At 37.0% G+C, this 21,284-nt stretch overlaps 1 protein-coding gene across 1 annotated transcript in view; it reads right to left on the bottom strand.

The window, feature by feature from the left end:
* LOC128993185 (serine/threonine-protein kinase ATR-like) overlaps window positions 1-21,284 on the bottom strand; it is a 59,651-nt gene that overhangs the window by 27,218 nt on the left and 11,149 nt on the right. Inside the window, exons 11-24 of the mRNA XM_054416946.1 lie at window positions 18,482-18,674; window positions 15,973-16,116; window positions 11,752-11,840; window positions 11,168-11,339; window positions 10,771-10,891; window positions 8,634-8,761; window positions 7,780-7,896; window positions 6,642-6,803; window positions 4,445-5,475; window positions 3,509-3,724; window positions 2,845-3,016; window positions 1,916-2,042; window positions 1,296-1,423; window positions 978-1,129 (exon numbers count right to left, since the gene is read on the bottom strand). Of these exons, the coding sequence (XP_054272921.1) occupies window positions 978-1,129; window positions 1,296-1,423; window positions 1,916-2,042; window positions 2,845-3,016; window positions 3,509-3,724; window positions 4,445-5,475; window positions 6,642-6,803; window positions 7,780-7,896; window positions 8,634-8,761; window positions 10,771-10,891; window positions 11,168-11,339; window positions 11,752-11,840; window positions 15,973-16,116; window positions 18,482-18,674 (2,952 nt within the window). The remainder of the gene's footprint in view (window positions 1-977; window positions 1,130-1,295; window positions 1,424-1,915; window positions 2,043-2,844; window positions 3,017-3,508; window positions 3,725-4,444; window positions 5,476-6,641; window positions 6,804-7,779; window positions 7,897-8,633; window positions 8,762-10,770; window positions 10,892-11,167; window positions 11,340-11,751; window positions 11,841-15,972; window positions 16,117-18,481; window positions 18,675-21,284) is intronic.

The following is a 21,284-nucleotide window of genomic DNA, read 5'->3' as shown; positions in this document are numbered from 1 at the left end:
AAAATACCAAAGTGTAAGTTCTAAAAATCATTATGAAAATATAGTGCTAACTTTGATGTCACTAGGTACAGTGTGTCAAAGTATATACTTTTTTTTCTTAAGCAAGTTTAAAGTGGATATGTATGAACAAGGGTAAAATAAAGAAAGGTGAAGAGGTTAGATATTAATGCCACCAGCAGGCTAGATTAAACTTTGTTGAGTTTGTTTTTGTAAATAACTTCTTGATCAGCATTTGACGTGTTATTAAATTTACGGAAAGTAAATAAAAGAGACTTCTTATAACACTTAAAACATATATTTATATTATAGGCGTAAATATATGTTTTTAGTGTTATAAGACGTTTCTTTTATTTACTTTCTGTTTGTTTTTGTGTCATATATAATATAAACAGCTTATTGTTTATGTTAAACCTATATCTTGTGTTCATGGCCAAAAATCTTAGTGTCTGTGAATAAAAATTTCTTGTAAAAGTATTTAAAAGTCAAACTTTTGTTCTTGTTAGTACTGTATATTTATGTTCCACTGTTATTGTATTAAAAAATAACAAAAACTTTTAAGGAAAAGCTGTCCAAGCCTATGATCAAGGTCAATGATGAAACCGGTTCCTTTCGGACCAAAAACCTCAAAGCTAACCAAAAGCTAACTAAGCTAGAACACACAAAAAATCTTTTAGATATGACAGACATTTAAGTTACACGACTAACACTATATGTAGCATACACATATAGCATACACAATTTAAGTTTTAACATCTCAGTTCTAACCTACCTAACCTAATCCTAAACATGATGATTATAACATTCCAACCTGCAAAAACATTCTGCTAGTCATATAACGGAAAAGGTTTAGTGTGCAGAAATGTAGCTAGAGGATGGAACCAAACATTACTTGCAGAGTGCAATTTACAGATTACCTCCAAGAAAGCTGGCAATAGCTTTGTCATTGACTTAAGGGAGGATAGACTTGGAACTCTTACCCATATATAGGGTGGGGAATGTGAGTCTTTTGGTCTGTATGGTCTGAGGGCTTGTAGCGAGACTCCCTGAACGGAGAGATGATCTCCTTAGTGGCGTCCGACAACTTTTCCCACACTTGACTCTCCGGCACTTTGTACATCTTCAGCAGCTCCTACAACAGTTGGTAATAGATTAGATGCATACAACACCAACACACCACTGCGATTACCTTGAGGCAGATATGAGTAAAGGATGAATGTTGTATTGATGGTGAGATTATGAAAGTGCAAAAAAAAACTTATGAAACGTTAGAAAGCATATTGTGCATGTAAACTAACCTGAATTCCAAATGCAAAAACATCCACCGTGGTGGTATGACTGGCAGCTTGGAAAGCTCGGACGAATTCGTTGAGTGCTCGTAAAACAAACGCTTCACTGCTGATTACGAACATTTCTTTCTCCTCGGCTGAAATGTAGATTGGTCCAAATTAATATGTAGACGTAGACTGATCCATCATACAGTATTTCACTAATTTTTGTGTAACAGTCTCCAAAGGTCTACACAAGGACGAAATATCAATTTTATAACTATTAGACATTTGATTGTGTAATTACATTAGTCACTGTACGCAAAACTGTCTAAGGTAAGCTTGCTACTTAAAAAATTTTTGTTACGATTTTAAATTATATTATAGTGAGTGTAGTTTTATATTTTGAAAGTAGGAGGTAACAAAATGACACGAGTAAAAATCAAAATGTTCAATAATGGAGGCGAAAATTCATCTAGTAGTTCAAAAAAGGTTCAGTGGATCAGGTAAGCTTAGGGAGCACCTTAATCTTGAAATAAAATTAACTTTACCTATATTCGTAATAGGTGATTTTAAAGGTAATATCTGAGATTTGAAGTGAAATCTTTGAACTTCAACCTAAAGCGAAAGTAAGAATCTTTTTAACAAACCTTCAACTTTGAACTTGTTTGGAAGACGTCCAGGGTCGAGTGCGCCCAACTCTCCTAGACATTGAGCACTGGCAAGTCTCACATCAGGGTCTGTGTCCTGACATCCTGACAACAGCGCCTCTAGTAGCTGTCATCAACATTACATGTCAGACAATGTTCCATACTAAGTAGGTTTTCCCCATATTTTATACATATCAGTATTATAACGATAAACCTTATCTTAACAATATCAGCAGTCCAACATGAGATCCAACGGTTGGATATGTAAATAAAATTTGTTAAATAGTTTTTTTTTAGTTCTAAGTATTATTTAATTTTTACTTTAACCAAACAAATTCATTGTTGCATTTGGTGATTAACAGTGTAATAAGATTTTATTTTATTAAGCAACCCAAAAGTTCACTAATGAAATCTGAACTTTGATCCGAACTCAGCCCTCCCCCCACTAACTATGAGTGAGCTAGAGAGCTATGCCTTGAACATGAGAGCTGTATAACTTCCTTGTAGCATTTGTTAAACTTCATATTCAGTGTTAATACTGTGAACACTACTACATGTCTTAAAGACTTTGAGACTGACTGAGGGCCTACACTTTACAAGAACACCTCATCTCATCAGAGTCCTCGACACAAAGTTTCAACTGTGCACGTATTTAAACGGTCCACTGGTTGTCAAAATTTCTCATAGATACTTAACAATCAACAACTGTTATATAACTTTGGTTGCCTTTGCATGAGCAACAATATAGGTTATCTCAGCTTCAACAGTTTTGAACAAAGTGTAAAAGCAGCTAAAGTTGCCCAATGCTTAATGCATAATACAATCTATTTTGTTCATCCTCTTCTCAATTTTGTACAAAAAATTCACAAAATACAAATTAGAATAAAAAACATGTTAAACATTCTGAAGATGTGTTGTTATTTACCAACCTGGAGAATAAAAGGATCAATGTTATCACAAGCTGATATGAGAGGTACGAGGTTCTCTCGGTGAAATGCGAGGTCTTCCCGCAGCTTGTGAAGTCCTCGGAGCTGAACATCAGAGTTCTTGTGAGTTGCCAGTCTCAACGTTACAGCCAACTGGTCCTTCACTGGCAACTTTCTGTGGAACCAAGACAATAACTTAGCCACTGGATGAGTAGTAACTTCCTTGTAAAATGTTAGTCTAAAACAATTGACTAAATAATAACTCGCAGCTAAATAAAAAAAAATTAAACATCAATACCACTCATTATTAATTTAGTCTTTTCCTGAAGAGGAAATCTTAATGAGACACTTTTTGTGAAATTACCATCTTAACTCAACATTCTCCATGATTTAAATATCTTAATGAATCATACCAACTTTTAGCAGCTTCATTCGAGGTTTGAATTTTGAGTAGCCAAATTAATATATGAACGCGGAGGCTATCCTACGTAAAATTCTGATTTTCAAACCACTTTTGACAACAAAAGTGCAATTGGTTTTAAAAACTAACAAATTTCATTGGCGATTATTGTCGTAAATGCTCTTAAAGAGTTTATGCTTTCCAAATCGTGTTAGTGAAGTTGAAGTGGTTTTCCTATTTTATGGCTAAAACTGTAATAATATTTACCTGAGCTTCTCGAGCTCCGCTTGCACCAAAGTGTAATACTGATGAGTCGCCGGGGTGTCTGGTAGGAAGTAAAGCTCGGCGAGATGGTCTCTAACTGCCTCCAGGTTGTCCACCACGAGTATGCGGAATACGCTGCAGATCTCCACGGGGTGTTGGTCCAGGAGTGGCAACAGCGACACAAAGATAGAACTCAGCAACGGACCCAACGACGACACACTGAATAACACAATATTTTACAGCCGTACAATTTAGCAAATATTTTTCTTTACAGCGTCAAAATAAAAAAAGTACTTTGTTTCTCTTGGCCGAAAACACTTTGATATCAAGTTAAGGAAAACACTAAAGGAAAGTTACTTAATTGATATATTGAATTCACTCTGTCTATCAGTTCTTAATGAGAAGAACACACTTGAGTCAGTAAGCTGAAGATGTAATTCGGGTGAGTGTGGAATGGAGTGAGACAATCTGGATGGCTTTTAACTGACCAAGACTAGCACTCTAACTAAGAACAGATCGGTCTAGATGTATGCAAAAACATATAAAATAGTATATTCTACCTGTTTATACTCAAATTAGTTGATTCTAACCATTCATAGATTTGATCCAGTACTTGACTAGTGTAGCATTTTGCAATAAAACTAGTTTTGAAAACTATTAAAAATATCAAGACAAGTTACACCCTAAGATTTCAAGACAAAACTAGCGTTTAAAGAGGGAACATGTCATATAAATTTCATTATTTCCAAGACTCATAGGAACCCTATGTCTACCAATCACACTTATTCAGGATATTCCTCGAGGGAAAGTCATTCTAGTTAGCGTAAGAGACTGGTACAGAGGGCCAGGTTCAATCCCCGAGTATCCACGCAAAATTGTAATTCCTTAATTCAAAACAAACCACTGGCGAGGACACTAAAGAAAAACAAAAACACTTACTTTTGTACAAAGGCACGCCAGGCGAAGCAGATAGTTTGTGGATAGTAGCTGTGGTAGAGGTTGAGGGCATATCGCAGAGTAGCAAGCACTTTGAATCTGACAGGGGTTATATGTTGGACACCCATCAGCTTGATGAGCTCTGGCAGAGTGAGCAGAGCATGACGCTTGGTCTGCTCACTGCAGGACTGAGTCACCAGGATACTGTCCAAGTAGGCCAGCACTGCAAGGAACCTGGGCTGGAGGAACTGTGTCTGTACAACAATAACATTAGTAGTTACATACAGCTTGATGAGCTCTGGCAGAGTGAGCAGAGCATGACGCTTGGTCTGCTCACTGCAGGACTGAGTCACTAGGATACTGTCCAAGTAGGCCAGCACTGCCAGGAACCTGGGCTGAAGGAACTGTGTCTGCACAACAATAACATTAGTAGTTACATACAGCTTGATGAGCTCTGGCAGAGTGAGCAGAGCATGACGCTTGGTCTGCTCACTGCAGGACTGAGTCACCAGGATACTGTCCAAGTAGGCCAACACTGCAAGGAACCTGGGCTGGAGGAACTGTGTCTGTACAACAATAACATTAGTAGTTACATACAGCTTGATGAGCTCTGGCAGAGTGAGCAGAGCATGACGCTTGGTCTTCTCACTGCAGGACTGAGTCACCAGGATACTGTCCAAGTAGGCCAACACTGCAAGGAACCTGGGCTGGAGGAACTGTGTCTGTAAAACAATAACATTAGTAGTTACATACAGCTTGATGAGCTCTGGCAGAGTGAGCAGAGCATGACGCTTGGTCTGCTCACTGCAGGACTGAGTCACCAGGATACTGTCCAAGTAGGCCAACACTGCCAGGAACCTGGGCTGGAGGAACTGTGTCTGCACAACAATAACATTAGTAGTTACATACAGCTTGATGAGCTCTGGCAGAGTGAGCAGAGCATGACGCTTGGTCTGCTCACTGCAGGACTGAGTCACCAGGATACTGTCCAAGTAGGCCAACACTGCCAGGAACCTGGGCTGGAGGAACTGTGTCTGTACAACAATAACATTAGTTACATACAGCTTGATGAGCTCTGGCAGAGTGAGCAGAGCATGACGCTTGGTCTTCTCACTGCAGGACTGTAGTGACTCGGTGGCTCAGTCGGTAGCGTCGCGGACTTCGGACCTAAGGCAGCAATGTCGTGGGTTCGGATCCTGGCCACTACCGAAAACATTTTATCAGTACAGAATCACCTTTGTACTGGACAGTCTCACTCCTAGCTTTGCTGAATATGATCCACGCACGGGCGATTAGTCTATGTGGACGGGCAAATGCAAGGTTAAAAGTAGGGATGGTCAAGTCTCAAAATTTCGGGAAATTTTAAATCTTGTTACACGAGACGAGATTTCTTTTTGGCCGAGATTTTTATCGAGACGAGAATAAAAAAAAAAAAATTAAAAACGCCTGCAGAAAGTCAATGCAATACCCGCAATACAGGAGCGTGTTGTAGTTGCGTTTCCTTTGCGAAGGCGTTCTTATTGAATTAATTCTTCAAATGTAAATATTATTTTAATAATATTTGAGAAGTTTTGTTAAGTGTTAGCAGTGTGAGGAATGTTTTATTACTATAAAAAAAGTCTAAACAAGTAACTATTTTAACAAAATTAATATTTTATTTTATGATTTTTTTTATTTTAGGATAAGTTGAACTCTATCCTAACTGATATCATTATGTTTCCTAATCGTAGGCATTTTTAATAAGTTAGGCGTGATTAATAAAAAAATGTTATGCTGATGTTTTTTAATAAAAGATTGTAAATATTCTTGCATATTATCATTATTTTTGTATTTAAACAGTCATCTAACAATGTTACAAAATCAGGTAAAAATTTCGAACGTGCATTTCCCGTTGTGTATGAGAAGGGAAATCCCGTCTCGATCTTGTCTCGAAATTTTATGAGAAATAAAAAATCTTGTCTCGTCTCGTCTCGAACTAAAAATCCAATCTCGTCCATCCCTAGTTAATAGAGGCCGCCAACCTCTTAAAAAAATTAAAATAAATAAATAAAATTTGCTCTGGCAGTGAGCAGAGGAACTGTGTATTTATTTTGTTCGGTTGGATAAAGCTTGATCAAATGATGAATTGAAATACTACAACTAGAGTACAATACAGTAAGTCAGTTATACGCTAGAAACCAAAAGAATACAAACAACTTACAATATCAGTGTTGGGGGAGTCATTCTTGCTGTTGCTAGAGAATATCAAGTTTTCCGAGGCTGAAGACGAAGCACCAAAGTCACAATCTTTCAAGGAACGCAAAGCCTCTGTAACTTTGGTCTTCTCCATGTGGTAATACAGCAACAGTTCACATATGATAACCTAACGCACAAACATAGCTGAAAATATTATCTTTGAAAAATAATTTATATATTCAGTTTACTTATTTTAGCATGTTATTAAGATAAATAAACTAACAACAATAAATAAATATATAAATAAATAAATTAACAAGGGATGTCTAGTTGTATCAATTAAATCTGATCAATAAGATCTGCAAATTCAAACTGCAGTAAATTTGTTCATTTATGATCTGATTGTTTATATATTTAAAAACCCTGAATATCTTCAATTTAATAATCACAGTCACAACACTCGTTTTAAAAATACTGCGCTGTTAGAATCCCATCTTCTTAGTAAAACTAGTAATTGCCAAATAATTTTATCAATTAAAGTGTATAATTCAGTAAAGAATAATATAAATATTCATTCAATTAACAAATTTAAGGCTATGTTTTATAATTATCTACTTCAAAACCCTTTTTATAGTCTGGATGATTGTTTTAACTGGGAGAAATTGTTCTTTAGTTTGGTTTTCATTTAGGTTAAGAATGTGAATGGAGTTAAATGTTGTAATATTTGGCCTGTAAGAGTATTTTGTTGTTTATGTTAAGACTTGGTTTGAAAACTGCAAATAGACTTTGTCAATGATATGTAAATGTATCCTTATGGCAAATAGAGATTGATTGATTGAAATGTTTTAGTGAATTTCCCTGTGGCTATTAACAGTCTTCATGGCAAGATGTAGGTCTATGTCCACTGCTATAATGATGAGATTTCCTAGGAAAGTAGCTGTTGTGTCTTTGAGGTAGAACCTTGGTCCAGGACCACTGTAATTTATCTCATTTCCTTGTAGGAAACATTAAATTAGGTCCAGGTGAGTTTACAGATAGTAGTTTACACATTACACCTTATTTTGTTGAAGAATAACTTCTCTTAGGTTGAAGAAATACAATTCTAAATATGTGCCTCCGATAAACTGGTAATATTGTAATTTTTCCCTCTTTTGTAGGCTTACCTTGTAAGAATAACAAATCAAAGACTGAATTGACACTCCGGCGAATCCCTCTATCAGCTGATGAACAAAATTCTGGGTTTTATTGTCCTCAAAAAGTAAAACGTGTGAGTAAACATACTGAAACACAAAAAAAACTGTTCACAAAAGACATTTTCATAACTCAAAATAAAAGTCTACAGCACAGAGAGCTTGATATGTCAAAAATAAAAATCTGGCACACTACCGTTGTATGAGCTGTTCTACCTTCAGTGGGAAATGACAAGATTAGGATACAATTCCTCAGGAATCATGATAATACTTTCAAATACAGTAGATGTTCAAGCTGAAAACAGCTTTTAGAGCATTAGGACGACAATGTTTTGTTCTGGTTTAGTTTTTTCTACTTTTCTTGCTATTTCTCTTTTCCAATTGGTTACCCTACGAATTGAGTTGTTTTCACCTATTGTGCTTGTTAACCTCGTTTGTGGACCCATCTTGTTTGATCTAGGTTCCTTTCTAGGCGGAGACAGGTCAGATTCCAAACTCTGAAATATTGAACAGCTCATATTTTCACTATTCAATGAATGAAGAAGAGTATGGATCTCACTACCCTTTTAAACAACATAAATCTGCCCCACCAACAATAAACTTTGAGAAAATCCATAACCAAAAATAATTTGAGCCTACAAAAAATTTTAGTCTACAATAATTTCCTTGTCTTTAATCAAAATACTTGATTGTCCAATCATGATGAAGTCCCATGTACGCATATAAGTAACCTACAAATGTAACTAATGTAATGACCCGAGATTGAAACAGATTGTGGAGAAATAGCAAGGCAAATCATCTAGGGTTGACCGCAAAATCTGTCTTACCGCAAATGAGTCCTTCAGTACACTGGTGACATCAGTTCCAGTGGTGGCAGTGATGGGTGTCAACATGTTCTTGGCTCGGGGGTCCTGAGATATAAGAGGCAGCAAGTACTTGAGTAAGTACTTCACACCTGACAATGAAATAACATCGATTGTCAGACATATCTAACCATTTCAAACAAGCATAAGACTATTATTTATAAAAGTATTTACCATTGAAGTTGATTTTGTAACAGAAAAGTAGTTTGCTGTAGTCTTTGTGGCAAGATCTATAGTTCATCATACTCTTCATAGTACAAGCTGTCTGACATATTTTTTCCTATTCAGGACTCAACTGTTTCATTTGTTCAAACTTTTGTAAATATGATATAACGAGTTATAAGAGTCGTGTCGTGTCGGGAGCTTTACACAGTCAATCATCCTGTTTGGGAAAGAGGATTCGACATCGCCTTTCACATCACTTTCACTGGTCGCTACTTGAAATTGTGTAACATAGATCCACGATTTTTTACTAACAGCTTGAAAGATACCATTGCCATTACCATTCCCGACAACCAATTTATTGCCGGAACTGTTCTTTGGACCTTTCACGATTTTAGGGCGAGATTGTCTAGGACTACGATGATAAACAACACGAGTAAAACTTTCTTCGTCACATTCACTGCCACTCTGCCTGTGTTCTCCACTCCCGGTATCTAGACTTAGGCCTAGTCCAATGTTAGAATCTAGGTTAGGACTACTAGACTGTCTGTTGCTTGACTCACCTGAGTGGTCGTTTTTCTTCTTAGGATTATTGGGAGATTGTCTTACGTGAGAGGGCACAGATTTTAAGACCGAAGAAAAGGTTTTGGAGATAGGACTACTTCTTTCATGTAATGGTTCCTGGCGATCGTCACGGGCACTACACGACCGACCAATATGTTCTGTCACCAATTTATTGAGTTTATCGTGACTATCAAGAAGTCGGATCATAATTTCATTTAAACTTTCAACTGAGAGTATTGAAGCTGGAACATCACAACTTGCTTTCTGCGACAGTTGAAGTTGATCCTTGCATCCTTCATCCATTGCATCCCGGCAAGCAGTACAGATCCACAGCACTATTTTACCAAGCGATACAATTTGGTCAAATTTAACTTTATCAATTTTGAGACAGTTAATATGAAACCATAGACAACATTTCCCTTCACATTGAACAGCAGATTGATTAGATTTAACCTTCTTTTTACACAGACCACAAGAGTCATCACCTTCACCTGGCGCCATCTTGGATTTTTTTCCCCCAAATAACGGAATGTTGGGCATAAAAAAGGGAAACATCAGTGTATTTGTACAGCTATCAAATAGCCGTAGACCAAGAAGAAAGCACCTTAGAACCACAGGGGTTAGCCACACAGACAAATGAAAAGTCAAACTGCGGTTGACCTCAAGTCTGGAGACGTTTGAAATTCCTTAGAAAAGTACACCACGGCGCTAAAGGATACTCCAAGAAACAAAGGCTCATGGACGGAATCGAGGGGTGCTACAAAGAACTATAAGGTCGAAGCAGCTTTACCCCACAGAAAAGACACGGGTTGTATCAAAAGAAAGGTTATCGGTCCTATAGTGCAGGTTTTATTTGTATTTTGAGAATAATTATCTTAGTTGGGTCAAAAATTGAAATTCAATTGTTCCAATGGAGATTTAACATGGGGCTAATTCTATATTCTTAGACAAGCATGTTTATTGAAAACCGTTTTTCTCAGGTCCTGTGCATCGCAGGGAAAATCTATGCGTACTGTTAGGGAGATATTTGTCTTTAGATGTGCAGAATCCTTTTATAAATTAAAATAGGCTCAAAAATAAGCACAAAAAACTAATTTAAAATTTCAAAAAGATGAACATGAACCTTATGGGTTGATATGTTGGCGAAGAAATTACAACAAAATATAAACAGAAAGTAAAACAAATGGAAGAAATTCCAATCACATGTTTTATTTACAGCGTGGAGTGAAAATGAATTTTGCACATTACATACTTTTGGTCGAGTTTTCAACCACGGGGCGAGCTCTAGTTAATAGCTAAAATACTAATCATTAAATTGTTATTGAATTGTTTTTTTCTACCAATTTTGTTAATACCAAAGTACGAATTCTTTTACCTGATAGGTCCCACAGCTGCTTTGAGTTGGTGAAGCTAAACCCCCTGGCCAGTTTAACCAACATTGAAGTGCAATGATCATTGTTTTCCAGAGAGTTTATGATTAACATAATTGTGAAATACTGTAAAAACACAAACACAAAACATTAATTGTGGTACAATCCCATAAATGTTGCATAGTGATTAAAAGGGTGTTGTGGAAGGGGGGTGAGTTAAAAATAATTGGGAAGTATGATTGTGAGGTCACATTTCAACCACAACAGCTATTCACAACTATATTTTTTTTATGTGAGACAATAATACTTTAATCAACAAGTGCAAATCAATAGCCTATATTGTGTCGGTATGGTAAAAAGAAAGCCTCTATCCAATAATTATTGGCTGTTTTATTGACATACCTTAAAAATTTCATCTTGGAACCTAAAGAACAGATCTTGGACACTTGTATCCCTCGCAGCTGCAATTTTACTCAAGTGTTCAAGACCGGGCAGTTCGTGTTTTGACTGTGGATGACTGACAAAGGCCACGAACATCTCTAATGTCGGCAGTAAAACATTTTCAAACAGGGTACTGAAAAGAAATAGGCAGAGGATTAAAACCAAAACAAATGAAACACTGATTATCTCACAAGTACTTTATAAATCGCAGTAGTATTGTAATACTTGCAGATTTTTTTAACTATTGAAAAAGATCTAAGGTTGGAAACAAATAACTGTCAGCCTTATGAGGGGATACAAAAATATTAAAAAAAGCTTTTGATATGTTAAAACGACTTTTAGACCTATAACAAAAATGAAAATCTTCTTTATTGCTACTTGAAGGGTTTTTGGTTGTTTAAATTGCGTTTGGTCGACCTAATGACAACTGGAAATGAATCTTCAAGGATTATACGCTATAGCTAAGATTTGATATTAATTAAAAACTACAACATTTTGATACTAATAATAGTAATGTTTGCCTACGAATAAATGTCTATGTTTACCATCCAACATTGGACGCTGTAGTCATCAAGGATAGCTGCAGATGGCAATCCGCTGAAGAGAAACTCTTATGGATCAGTGCCAGCATCACCTGTACATCAACAACACATACGGTCACCACTCTACAATCAGTACCAGCATCACCTGTACATCAACAACACATACAGTCACCACTCTACAATCAGTACCAGCATCACCTGTACATCAACAACACATACAGTCACCACTCTACAATCAGTACCAGCATCACCTGTACATCAACAACACATACAGTCACCACTCTACAATCAGTACCAGCATCACCTGTACATCAACAACACATACAGTCACCACTCTACAATCAGTACCAGCATCACCTGTACATCAACAACACATACAGTCACCACTCTACAATCAGTACCAGCATCACCTGTACATCAACAACACATACGGTCACCACTCTACAATCAGTACCAGCATCACCTGTACATCAACAACACATACAGTCGCCACTCTACAATCAGTACCAGCATCACCTGTACATCAACAACACATACAGTCGCCACTCTACAATCAGTACCAGCATCACCTGTACATCAACAACAACACGTACAGTCGCCACTCTACAATCAGTACCAGCAACACCTGTACATCAACAACACATACGGTCACCACTCTACAATCAGTACCAGCATCACCTGTACATCAACAACACATACAGTCACCACTCTACAATCAGTACCAGCAACACCTGTACATCAACAACACATACAGTCGCCACTCTACAATCAGTACCAGCAACACCTGTACATCAACAACACATACGGTCACCACTCTACAATCAGTACCAGCATCACCTGTACATCAACAACACATACAGTCGCCACTCTACAATCAGTACCAGCAACACCTGTACATCAACAACACATACAGTCACCACTCTACAATCAGTACCAGCAACACCTGTACATCAACAACACATACGGTCACCACTCTACAATCAGTACCAGCAACACCTGTACATCAACAACAATAGACAATAGACAATAGACAAATAATCTTTATTTACGCATTCATTAAGAATAGTAGTAGCGTCAATTTACAATTTTTTCTAAATGTTTGGTTGAGGTGTTTTTTAGTCAAAGACCTGTTGACGGTATTCTTCTAAGGAATAGAAAGGTCGATTAATGAGCCATTGATGCAAAGCTGGTTTGAGGTCATCTTCTGACTTGCTTCTTAGATCTGGAGGTAGCCTGTTGTAGATTTTCATTCCTGCGTATGAAGGTTTCTTTTCAAACTGTGTCGTGCGATGTTGTGGAAGGTTGTACTGCATGGTGTTTCTCAGGTTGTGTTGGTGCATTTCGCCACGCCTTGTAGGGTTATTTCTTACTGCAAATAACACAACTTCCTGGATGTAGAGTGCTACAAGGGTAAGTACTTTGAGTGACCTGAATGCTTCCCTGCAGCTGTCGAGTCTGTGGAGTCCTGCAGTTATTCTGACTGCCTTTTTTTGTTTTCTGAGAACTCTTTGCATGTTAGTGGCAGAGGTTCCACCCCATGCTACAAGTCCATATCTCATATGCGACTCGAAAAGTGCAAAGTATGCTACTTTTGTTGTCATGTCATCTGTTGCATTTTTTATATGTTTAAGAGCATAGATGGTTGAACTTAATTTTTTACATATATTGTCCACATGAGGGGTCCAGGTTAAATTCTTGTCGAGTGTGATGCCCAAAAACTTAGCTTCATCTTCCACTTCTACATCTGGGAGTCGTGGCACTTCTTGAGATTTACGGCCAAAAGCTATTTGAGTTGTTTTAGACGTGTTTACTGCGAGATCATTGTTATAGCAGTATTGGTAGGCCATACTGAGTGACACATAGGATTTTACAATTTTACAATTTTTTTAGGATTTTACAATGTGCTGTACAACACATACAGTCGCCACTCTAAAATCAGTACCAGCATCACCTGTACATCAACAACACATACGGTCACCACTCTACAATCAGTACCAGCAACACCTGTACATCAACAACACATACAGTCGCCACTCTAAAATCAGTACCAGCATCACCTGTACATCAACAACACATACGGTCACCACTCTACAATCAGTACCAGCAACACCTGTACATCAACAACACATACAGTCGCCACTCTAAAATCAGTACCAGCATCACCTGTACATCAACAACACATACGGTCACCACTGTACAGTCCTGTTGGCTACAGTCGCAGGCTTGAGTGGCTACAGTCGCCACTCTACAATCACTACCAGCACCACCTGTACATCAACAACACATACAGTCGCCACTCTACAATCAGTACCAGCAACACCTGTACATCTACAACACATACAGTCGCCACTCTACAATCAGTACCAGCATCACCTGTACATCAACAACACATACGGTCACCACTCTACAATCAGTACCAGCAACAACTGTACATCAACAACACATACAGTCACCACTCTACAATCAGTACCAGCAACACCTGTACATCAACAACACATACAGTCGCCACTCTACAATCACTACCAGCAACACCTGTACATCAACAACACATACAGTCGCCACTCTACAATCACTACCAGCAACACCTGTACATCAACAACACATACGGTCACCACTCTACAATCAGTACCAGCATCACCTGTACATCAACAACACATACGGTCACCACTCTACAATCAGTACCAGCAACAACTGTACATCAACAACACATACAGTCACCACTCTACAATCAGTACCAGCAACACCTGTACATCAACAACACATACAGTCGCCACTCTACAATCACTACCAGCAACACCTGTACATCAACAACACATACAGTCGCCACTCTACAATCACTACCAGCAACACCTGTACATCAACAACACATACGGTCACCACTCTACAATCAGTACCAGCATCACCTTTACATCAACAACACATACAGTCGCCACTCTACAATCAGTACCAGCAACACCTGTACATCAACAACACATACAGTCGCCACTCTAAAATCAGTACCAGCATCACCTGTACATCAACAACACATACGGTCACCACTCTACAATCAGTACCAGCATCACCTGTACATCAACAACACATACAGTCGCCACTCTACAATCACTACCAGCAACACCTGTACATCAACAACACATACAGTCGCCACTCTACAATCACTACCAGCACCACCTGTACATCAACAACACATACAGTCGCCACTCTACAATCAGTACCAGCAACACCTGTACATCTACAACACATACAGTCGCCACTCTACAATCAGTACCAGCATCACCTGTACATCAACAACACATACGGTCACCACTCTACAATCAGTACCAGCAACAACTGTACATCAACAACACATACAGTCACCACTCTACAATCAGTACCAGCAACACCTGTACATCAACAACACATACAGTCGCCACTCTACAATCACTACCAGCAACACCTGTACATCAACAACACATACAGTCGCCACTCTACAATCACTACCAGCAACACCTGTACATCAACAACACATACGGTCACCACTCTACAATCAGTACCAGCATCACCTTTACATCAACAACACATACAGTCGCCACTCTACAATCAGTACCAGCAACACCTGTACATCAACAACACATACAGTCACCACTCTACAAACACAGTTTAATAAACCTTATGAGTTCTTAAATAAAGAAAAGTTCTAGTTGCCTGACATATCTATCTGTATTCAAGATATCATGATTGTTCAGAAAGTAAGGAATGTTTGACGCCCATGAAGAGCACTGATAGCACACTTTGTGGTACAGACGTGTTCGCCTCCTCAACGACTGTCTAGCTATCGCAGCTGAAGTGTCATTGTGCTAGTAGCAATATTATTGTTTAAAAAGTTTGCTGCAATTGAAAATCCAGCCAGTTGCAATATGGTTTTTGTTGGCCAGACTCAAAACCTATATAAATTTATCATCAAGGGTGTGAAGTGTACGGAAACAGTGAGTTTTATCCTATTTAAAAATAAAAATTAATTGCTTTGATTGTTTCTGTTATTAAAGCAGTTGATTGTTTCTGGTTATCCTTTGCAATCACAGTCGACCGTGTTAATTAAAATTTTACTATCATTTAAATATCGTCCTTTGCAGGATATAAAATCGTTATGCCTCAATTCCCTAAATTTCATACAACAAATTGACAGAAAAATAAATCCTCCAAACTTCCAAAATACAAATAACCCTAAGAATCCACAAGCCGTGTTACCTGTCTGTAACGTGCAATGAAACTCGCAGTTGAGTCTGCAGACACGAGATGTGCTGCATTTTCAGCCATTGCCATTCTGACATCATGGTTGTCGTCTTTAATGTATCTCAACCACTTGTCTACGGCCTGCCTCAATATCGGCTCCTGCAACACAGACAGATGGAAGGAGAATGCTTGCTTTACTAAATGATTGGGAGTCACTGATAGAAAAAAGATAGCTGCAAATTATTTGTCACTCAGAGACATTCACTGCAAAGCAGTTAAAATGTGTAGAGGGTTCAACGGTAAGTACGCGTATAATTTTATTATCTTCGTTACAGTATCCTCACAATGTTATCATCAGACAATTAGATCTCAGCGTAACCCATTTCCACCGTCTTATTTATTTACCAAAAATTCCAGCATCACTGAAACAATAAAAATAAAAAATATATATTTGACAATTTTTTATGATTTATAGTATTTTATAGCTGAAAATAATAATACAATTTATATTTTTATATTATTTTGAATTTTGTATGTATATACTATATATGTATATAGGATTAGGATATGTTTACACTATTTTATATATTTCTAAAAAAATAGGTGCTTATACCTGCCTGAAAAAATATTAGACTATATTTTATATAGTTCGTAGTATTTTAAAGCTGAAAATAATATAAAACATATTATGTGTATAAAATTATGTATTTTATAAGTATATGTATATGAATTTGGGACACTATTTACACTATTTTTCATACTTTTCATAAACATTTTTAAATAGCTGCCTGTATTACGTAAATTTGAAATCATTCAAGAAACATAACATTTTGATGAACAATTAAAAAAAATTATATGTATGTAAGTATTGTGTAATTGGTATTGTAAGTGTAATTGGTTCATTTTACAAAATATCAAATTTTCAAATTTAATGGCGGACGTACCAGTACAACAGCCGTGATACTGTACATCACTGACTTGACGTACTGGTACGTCATCCGATACAAATGGGTTAAGCAGCATTGTCAATTTAAAAACACATAACAAACAGGAATATTTACATTACGAAAAAAAACATCAAATAAATATATAGGATGGAGAGGACACAGCTAACTCACCCAACGATATAAACAACTCATGGATCGCTGGCTCAGTGTTGGCCGCGCGGTCGAGCTTCCCCCACCATCGACTGGCAGAAGCCGACGCAGCCCATACATTCACCATTATAAAACACACTTTTTAAAAATGCTGCTCTGTTGAAGTTTATAGGGATAAAATATTGCTAACGCTTATCAAACTCTTTTTACTAGTAAACCTTTTATGTCTGTTTTGTTTCTTGCAGAAAAAAGCCCATCTGAATTCTTTAAAACTACAAATTCACTAAACCCGTTTTGTAGATGTTTTTAGACAACTGATAATGCTAGTTCCAAATTGTACATGGTAAAATAATAAGTGATTACAAAAGAGAAATAGAAAGTAAAATATTTGTAATTGAAATTCTATTTTATTAATCGAAAAAATAGTACATAAACATTTAGAATAGTTTTTAGAAGTTTTTGCCGCAGTGGTAACGTTATGTTTGACGTAAACGCGATATTTTTTTCTTTCAATGTTAAATGGCAATGTATCTTACGAAATAGGTCATAAAAAAGTTATGCTTATCACGTTAATGTCAAGCATAGATTTGCGGTAAAAACTGGACAAATGTAGTAGGGTTTTTAAGAGTTTAAATGTGTTATTTTCTGCAAGAAAAGAAGAAGAAATAAAGTTTAGAATAGTAAAAAGTGTTTTGCATGCATTAGCAATATTTTATATCTATATATTTAAACAGAGCAGCAACTTAAAAAGGTGTGTTTTACAATGGTGAGTGTATGGGCTGCATCGGCTACTGCCAGTAGATGGTGGGGGGAGCTAGACCGAAAACAGCGCCCGCAGTACTACTGAGAGCGCAATCCAGTAGTTTTTACATCGTTGAACTCACCTGATGAAAGGTTGCAGACGAGTCAAAGAACACACAATACTTAATATTTCGCCTCTTTCAGAGGCTTCTTCAGAAGTAGGCCTAGATGGTAGTTACAAGAAGAACAGTTTAAATAGGATGACACAGTTTGAATTCAAAATGTCTGACAGGTTGTCCAATTGACCCCTACACAAAGCACTAAATACAGGCACATTGCAATATTGTATTTACATATAATATGTATTGAAAAGCAAATTTAAAAAAAACATCAGTCAACTTTGAGTCGGCGTCTTGCTCAGATTGTGTCAATGTCAAACAGTTGTGTGTGACACGTTGTTCAAATTTTGTAATTTTTACTTTTAATGTCAATATGCGTGTTTAATGTATTAACTTCGGCGATTAATACAACTTCAGCCAAGATTACATGTCTGATGATGGCCTCGTGGTACCGAAATGGCCGTAACAACAGTTACAACTTTTGAGCTGATTGACAAAGGTAATGCCTTCCATTTAGTTACAGCTTAGGGGCTAAATGCAGAGTTTTATACTCCTTTTGTTACTTACAGGTATATGTTTGCTCCACCTCTTCAGAGAAGACGCCACATGTTTTCTCACCGAGGGGCACTTGACAAAACGAAGCTTCAAATAACTTTCAAGCATAGCTGTGGCAAGGGAATCTTCAATAAATTTGGTATCTTTAGTGTTACCATCACAAACCCTGCAGTGAACTGTTAGTTCCTCATCTGTTGTGTCATGTCTGAAACATTTTCAAAGTTATGACTACATTTTTATTCTAACACTTTTAAGCAATATGCTACGGTGGTTGATTGGTTTTAATAAGAATAAGAATAGGTGAGACTGGATTTTAAGCTTAAGACAGGATTTTTACAGAACTGCTATGTCCTTCTCTAGTCCTCTTTATATGCTGTAATAGATTTATGAAGGGTATGAAGTAAAGTCAACTGGAACTTAGCATCATTTTCCGGAAATCATAACACAGAAATACAATGTATATTTATCATGGTGACATGAAGACTATTTTGCGACCTGCTTTGACATAAAAATTATCTAAAAATTATTCGCAAAATCCACAACAGGGGCAACATCTAAATTCTCTTCCACAACATTGTGTTTATCTTCTATAACCCCAGGCAAAGCAAAATCCCTCTGTAGCAACTCGCTACAAGACAATAGCGCAAGTCACGTGACTTAGGTGTGCGCGCAGTCTCCCCGCAACAAGCACGCGCGATGAGAGGAGAGTACAGTAGTGACGCGCGTGGTGCCAGCAGCAGTTCGATTAGCAGGGTGTCTACTACATTCTGGATAAAAAATTCATGGACAATTCCCGTACATTTAAGGACACTTTGCCGTAACCTTTGTCGGTGTCATTAGGCCTACCGAATAATTTTCCTGATTTGTCAAACTGTATTAATCTTGTTATTCACTGTAGTTGTACCAGAGAGAAAACTAAATAATAATAGATAAGAGTTAAAAATTACAAAATATAAATTTATTGAAAGTAAACAAACATAGGCCTACCTATACTTTAGGTAAAGCTTTTATAGTGTAACAGAGAAACGCAATCATTGTCTCCTGCGATAGCGACAAATATCTCCATCAGTCACGTAAACTTCATAACATAGCTTATCCGATCCAGGCCGATTAATTTGGCATGATTCGCCCTGGCACAACGTTAGGTTCTCGACTACTTTTGAAAAAAAATCTCTAATGCGTATTGTTACTCAATTCTTAGTACAAAATCAAGGTATGGTAAGCGGCTATTAATAAGCAATAAGCACAGAGTAAGATTATTGTATTTTCATTTGCAAAGTTAATATCGACACATAGCAATCATTTGTTGTTTATCTTAGGCTCAATTACATTTTCTTAATATATTTTACAGCTCTTTCAAGAATCAAAATACCCAGGCCTAGACCTAATTATTTAGTAGGGCCTATATAAACTGAGTAACAAACAATGAGGTTATAATAGCAGCAAAGTCACTATCATCATTGTAGTTCATAAGATTTTGATTGCTTAAAGCATACAACTCAATAAATAAATATATGGGAAACAAAAAACATTGAAACCTGAATAGCCAACAATATAAGACAAAGATACAGAAAATGCAATGACTTAATTTGAAACCAAGCAGGCCTACATAGTGATAAAACATTAATGCAAACAACAATGCTTACGTGGTTTTGTCAATTGAAAGATAAAATGTCCATAAAAAAGGGGTTAACTTACAAAATAAGACTGTAGATTATTTACATGTTTAATATGAAACCATAAACAGTTTTATGGCACTAGGCACTGGCCGCGGCAAATTGAATCTTCAAGCCGAAAGTACAAGTAAGAAGTGAAATTTAACAGCCATTATAAAGCTATTATTTTCACGATAAAATAGGTTTGAGATCTAATAATAATTACCCTAGTAATAAAAAAAGAAGTTGTAAAGGAATAAAAGTGATACAACTTTTATGAGCTAGCTGCTGAGTCAACAGTTCTTGGAAGTACGTCTGACTTGACACTATGATTGTCGTGATAAAATATTAATGGGTTTGATATTGTTAACGGGATTTTTATTGCATAATTACTCTAGTAATAAATTATGAAAATGTAAACAATCATCTGATAAACCTTTTATGTGCTCCTAACCAACTAGCGATCAATAAAATTATGGCCCATTAATAATTTAAGGACATAGTCTGGCATTTAAGGACAATTCCCGTACATTTCATGGCCAGTAAAAACTTAAGTACAATTCCCGGTTTCCCCGGATTTCCCGGTTGGTAGACACCCTGGATTAGCCCGGATAGGTACTAGCATTAAGACTATGTCTAGATAAGTTCGAAGGGGTTGGGGAAGGGCGTAGGCAAGGGCAAACTTATTTTTTAATTATGTAATTTATTAGGTTCACAAATGGTCGTGGTCTGGAAATCAATATCCCAAATTTAGAATTCACATTTGCTAAATCTAGTTACCTTTCACGAATCAGAATAAGTCCAGATATATATTTATTTCTCTGTTCAATATATTATAATTAGATATATTAAATAACATAAAAGCTGGCTGTGATATGCAGCTAAGGTAATATTGTGCACTTTGACGAGGTAGTTAGCTTCCTTGTACAGTGGTAGCAAAACAGGAGTGCCGATGGAGACCAGGTCAAGTCCCTTTAAACGCACGCACCTCCACAGGTCTCCATCGGCACTCCCGTTTTGCTAACACTGTAGTAGAGTTGAACGACGACAGGAAATGTGCGTGATTGGGTAGTGGTGAGAGGAAGGTATATAGGGCCCAGGTATCTTCATTTATATTTTCATTGATATCTGTAGGACAAATTCCAGAACTTTTCCATAAT

Source organism: Macrosteles quadrilineatus, unplaced genomic scaffold, assembly GCF_028750875.1.
Source record: "Macrosteles quadrilineatus isolate MER2022 unplaced genomic scaffold, UCM_ALF_1.0 Scaffold_4__1_contigs__length_99947679, whole genome shotgun sequence".
Lineage (NCBI taxonomy): Eukaryota > Metazoa > Arthropoda > Insecta > Hemiptera > Cicadellidae > Macrosteles > Macrosteles quadrilineatus.
The sequence above is the reverse complement of the archived record's forward strand: the minus strand, read 5'-3'. Positions and strand labels throughout refer to the sequence as shown.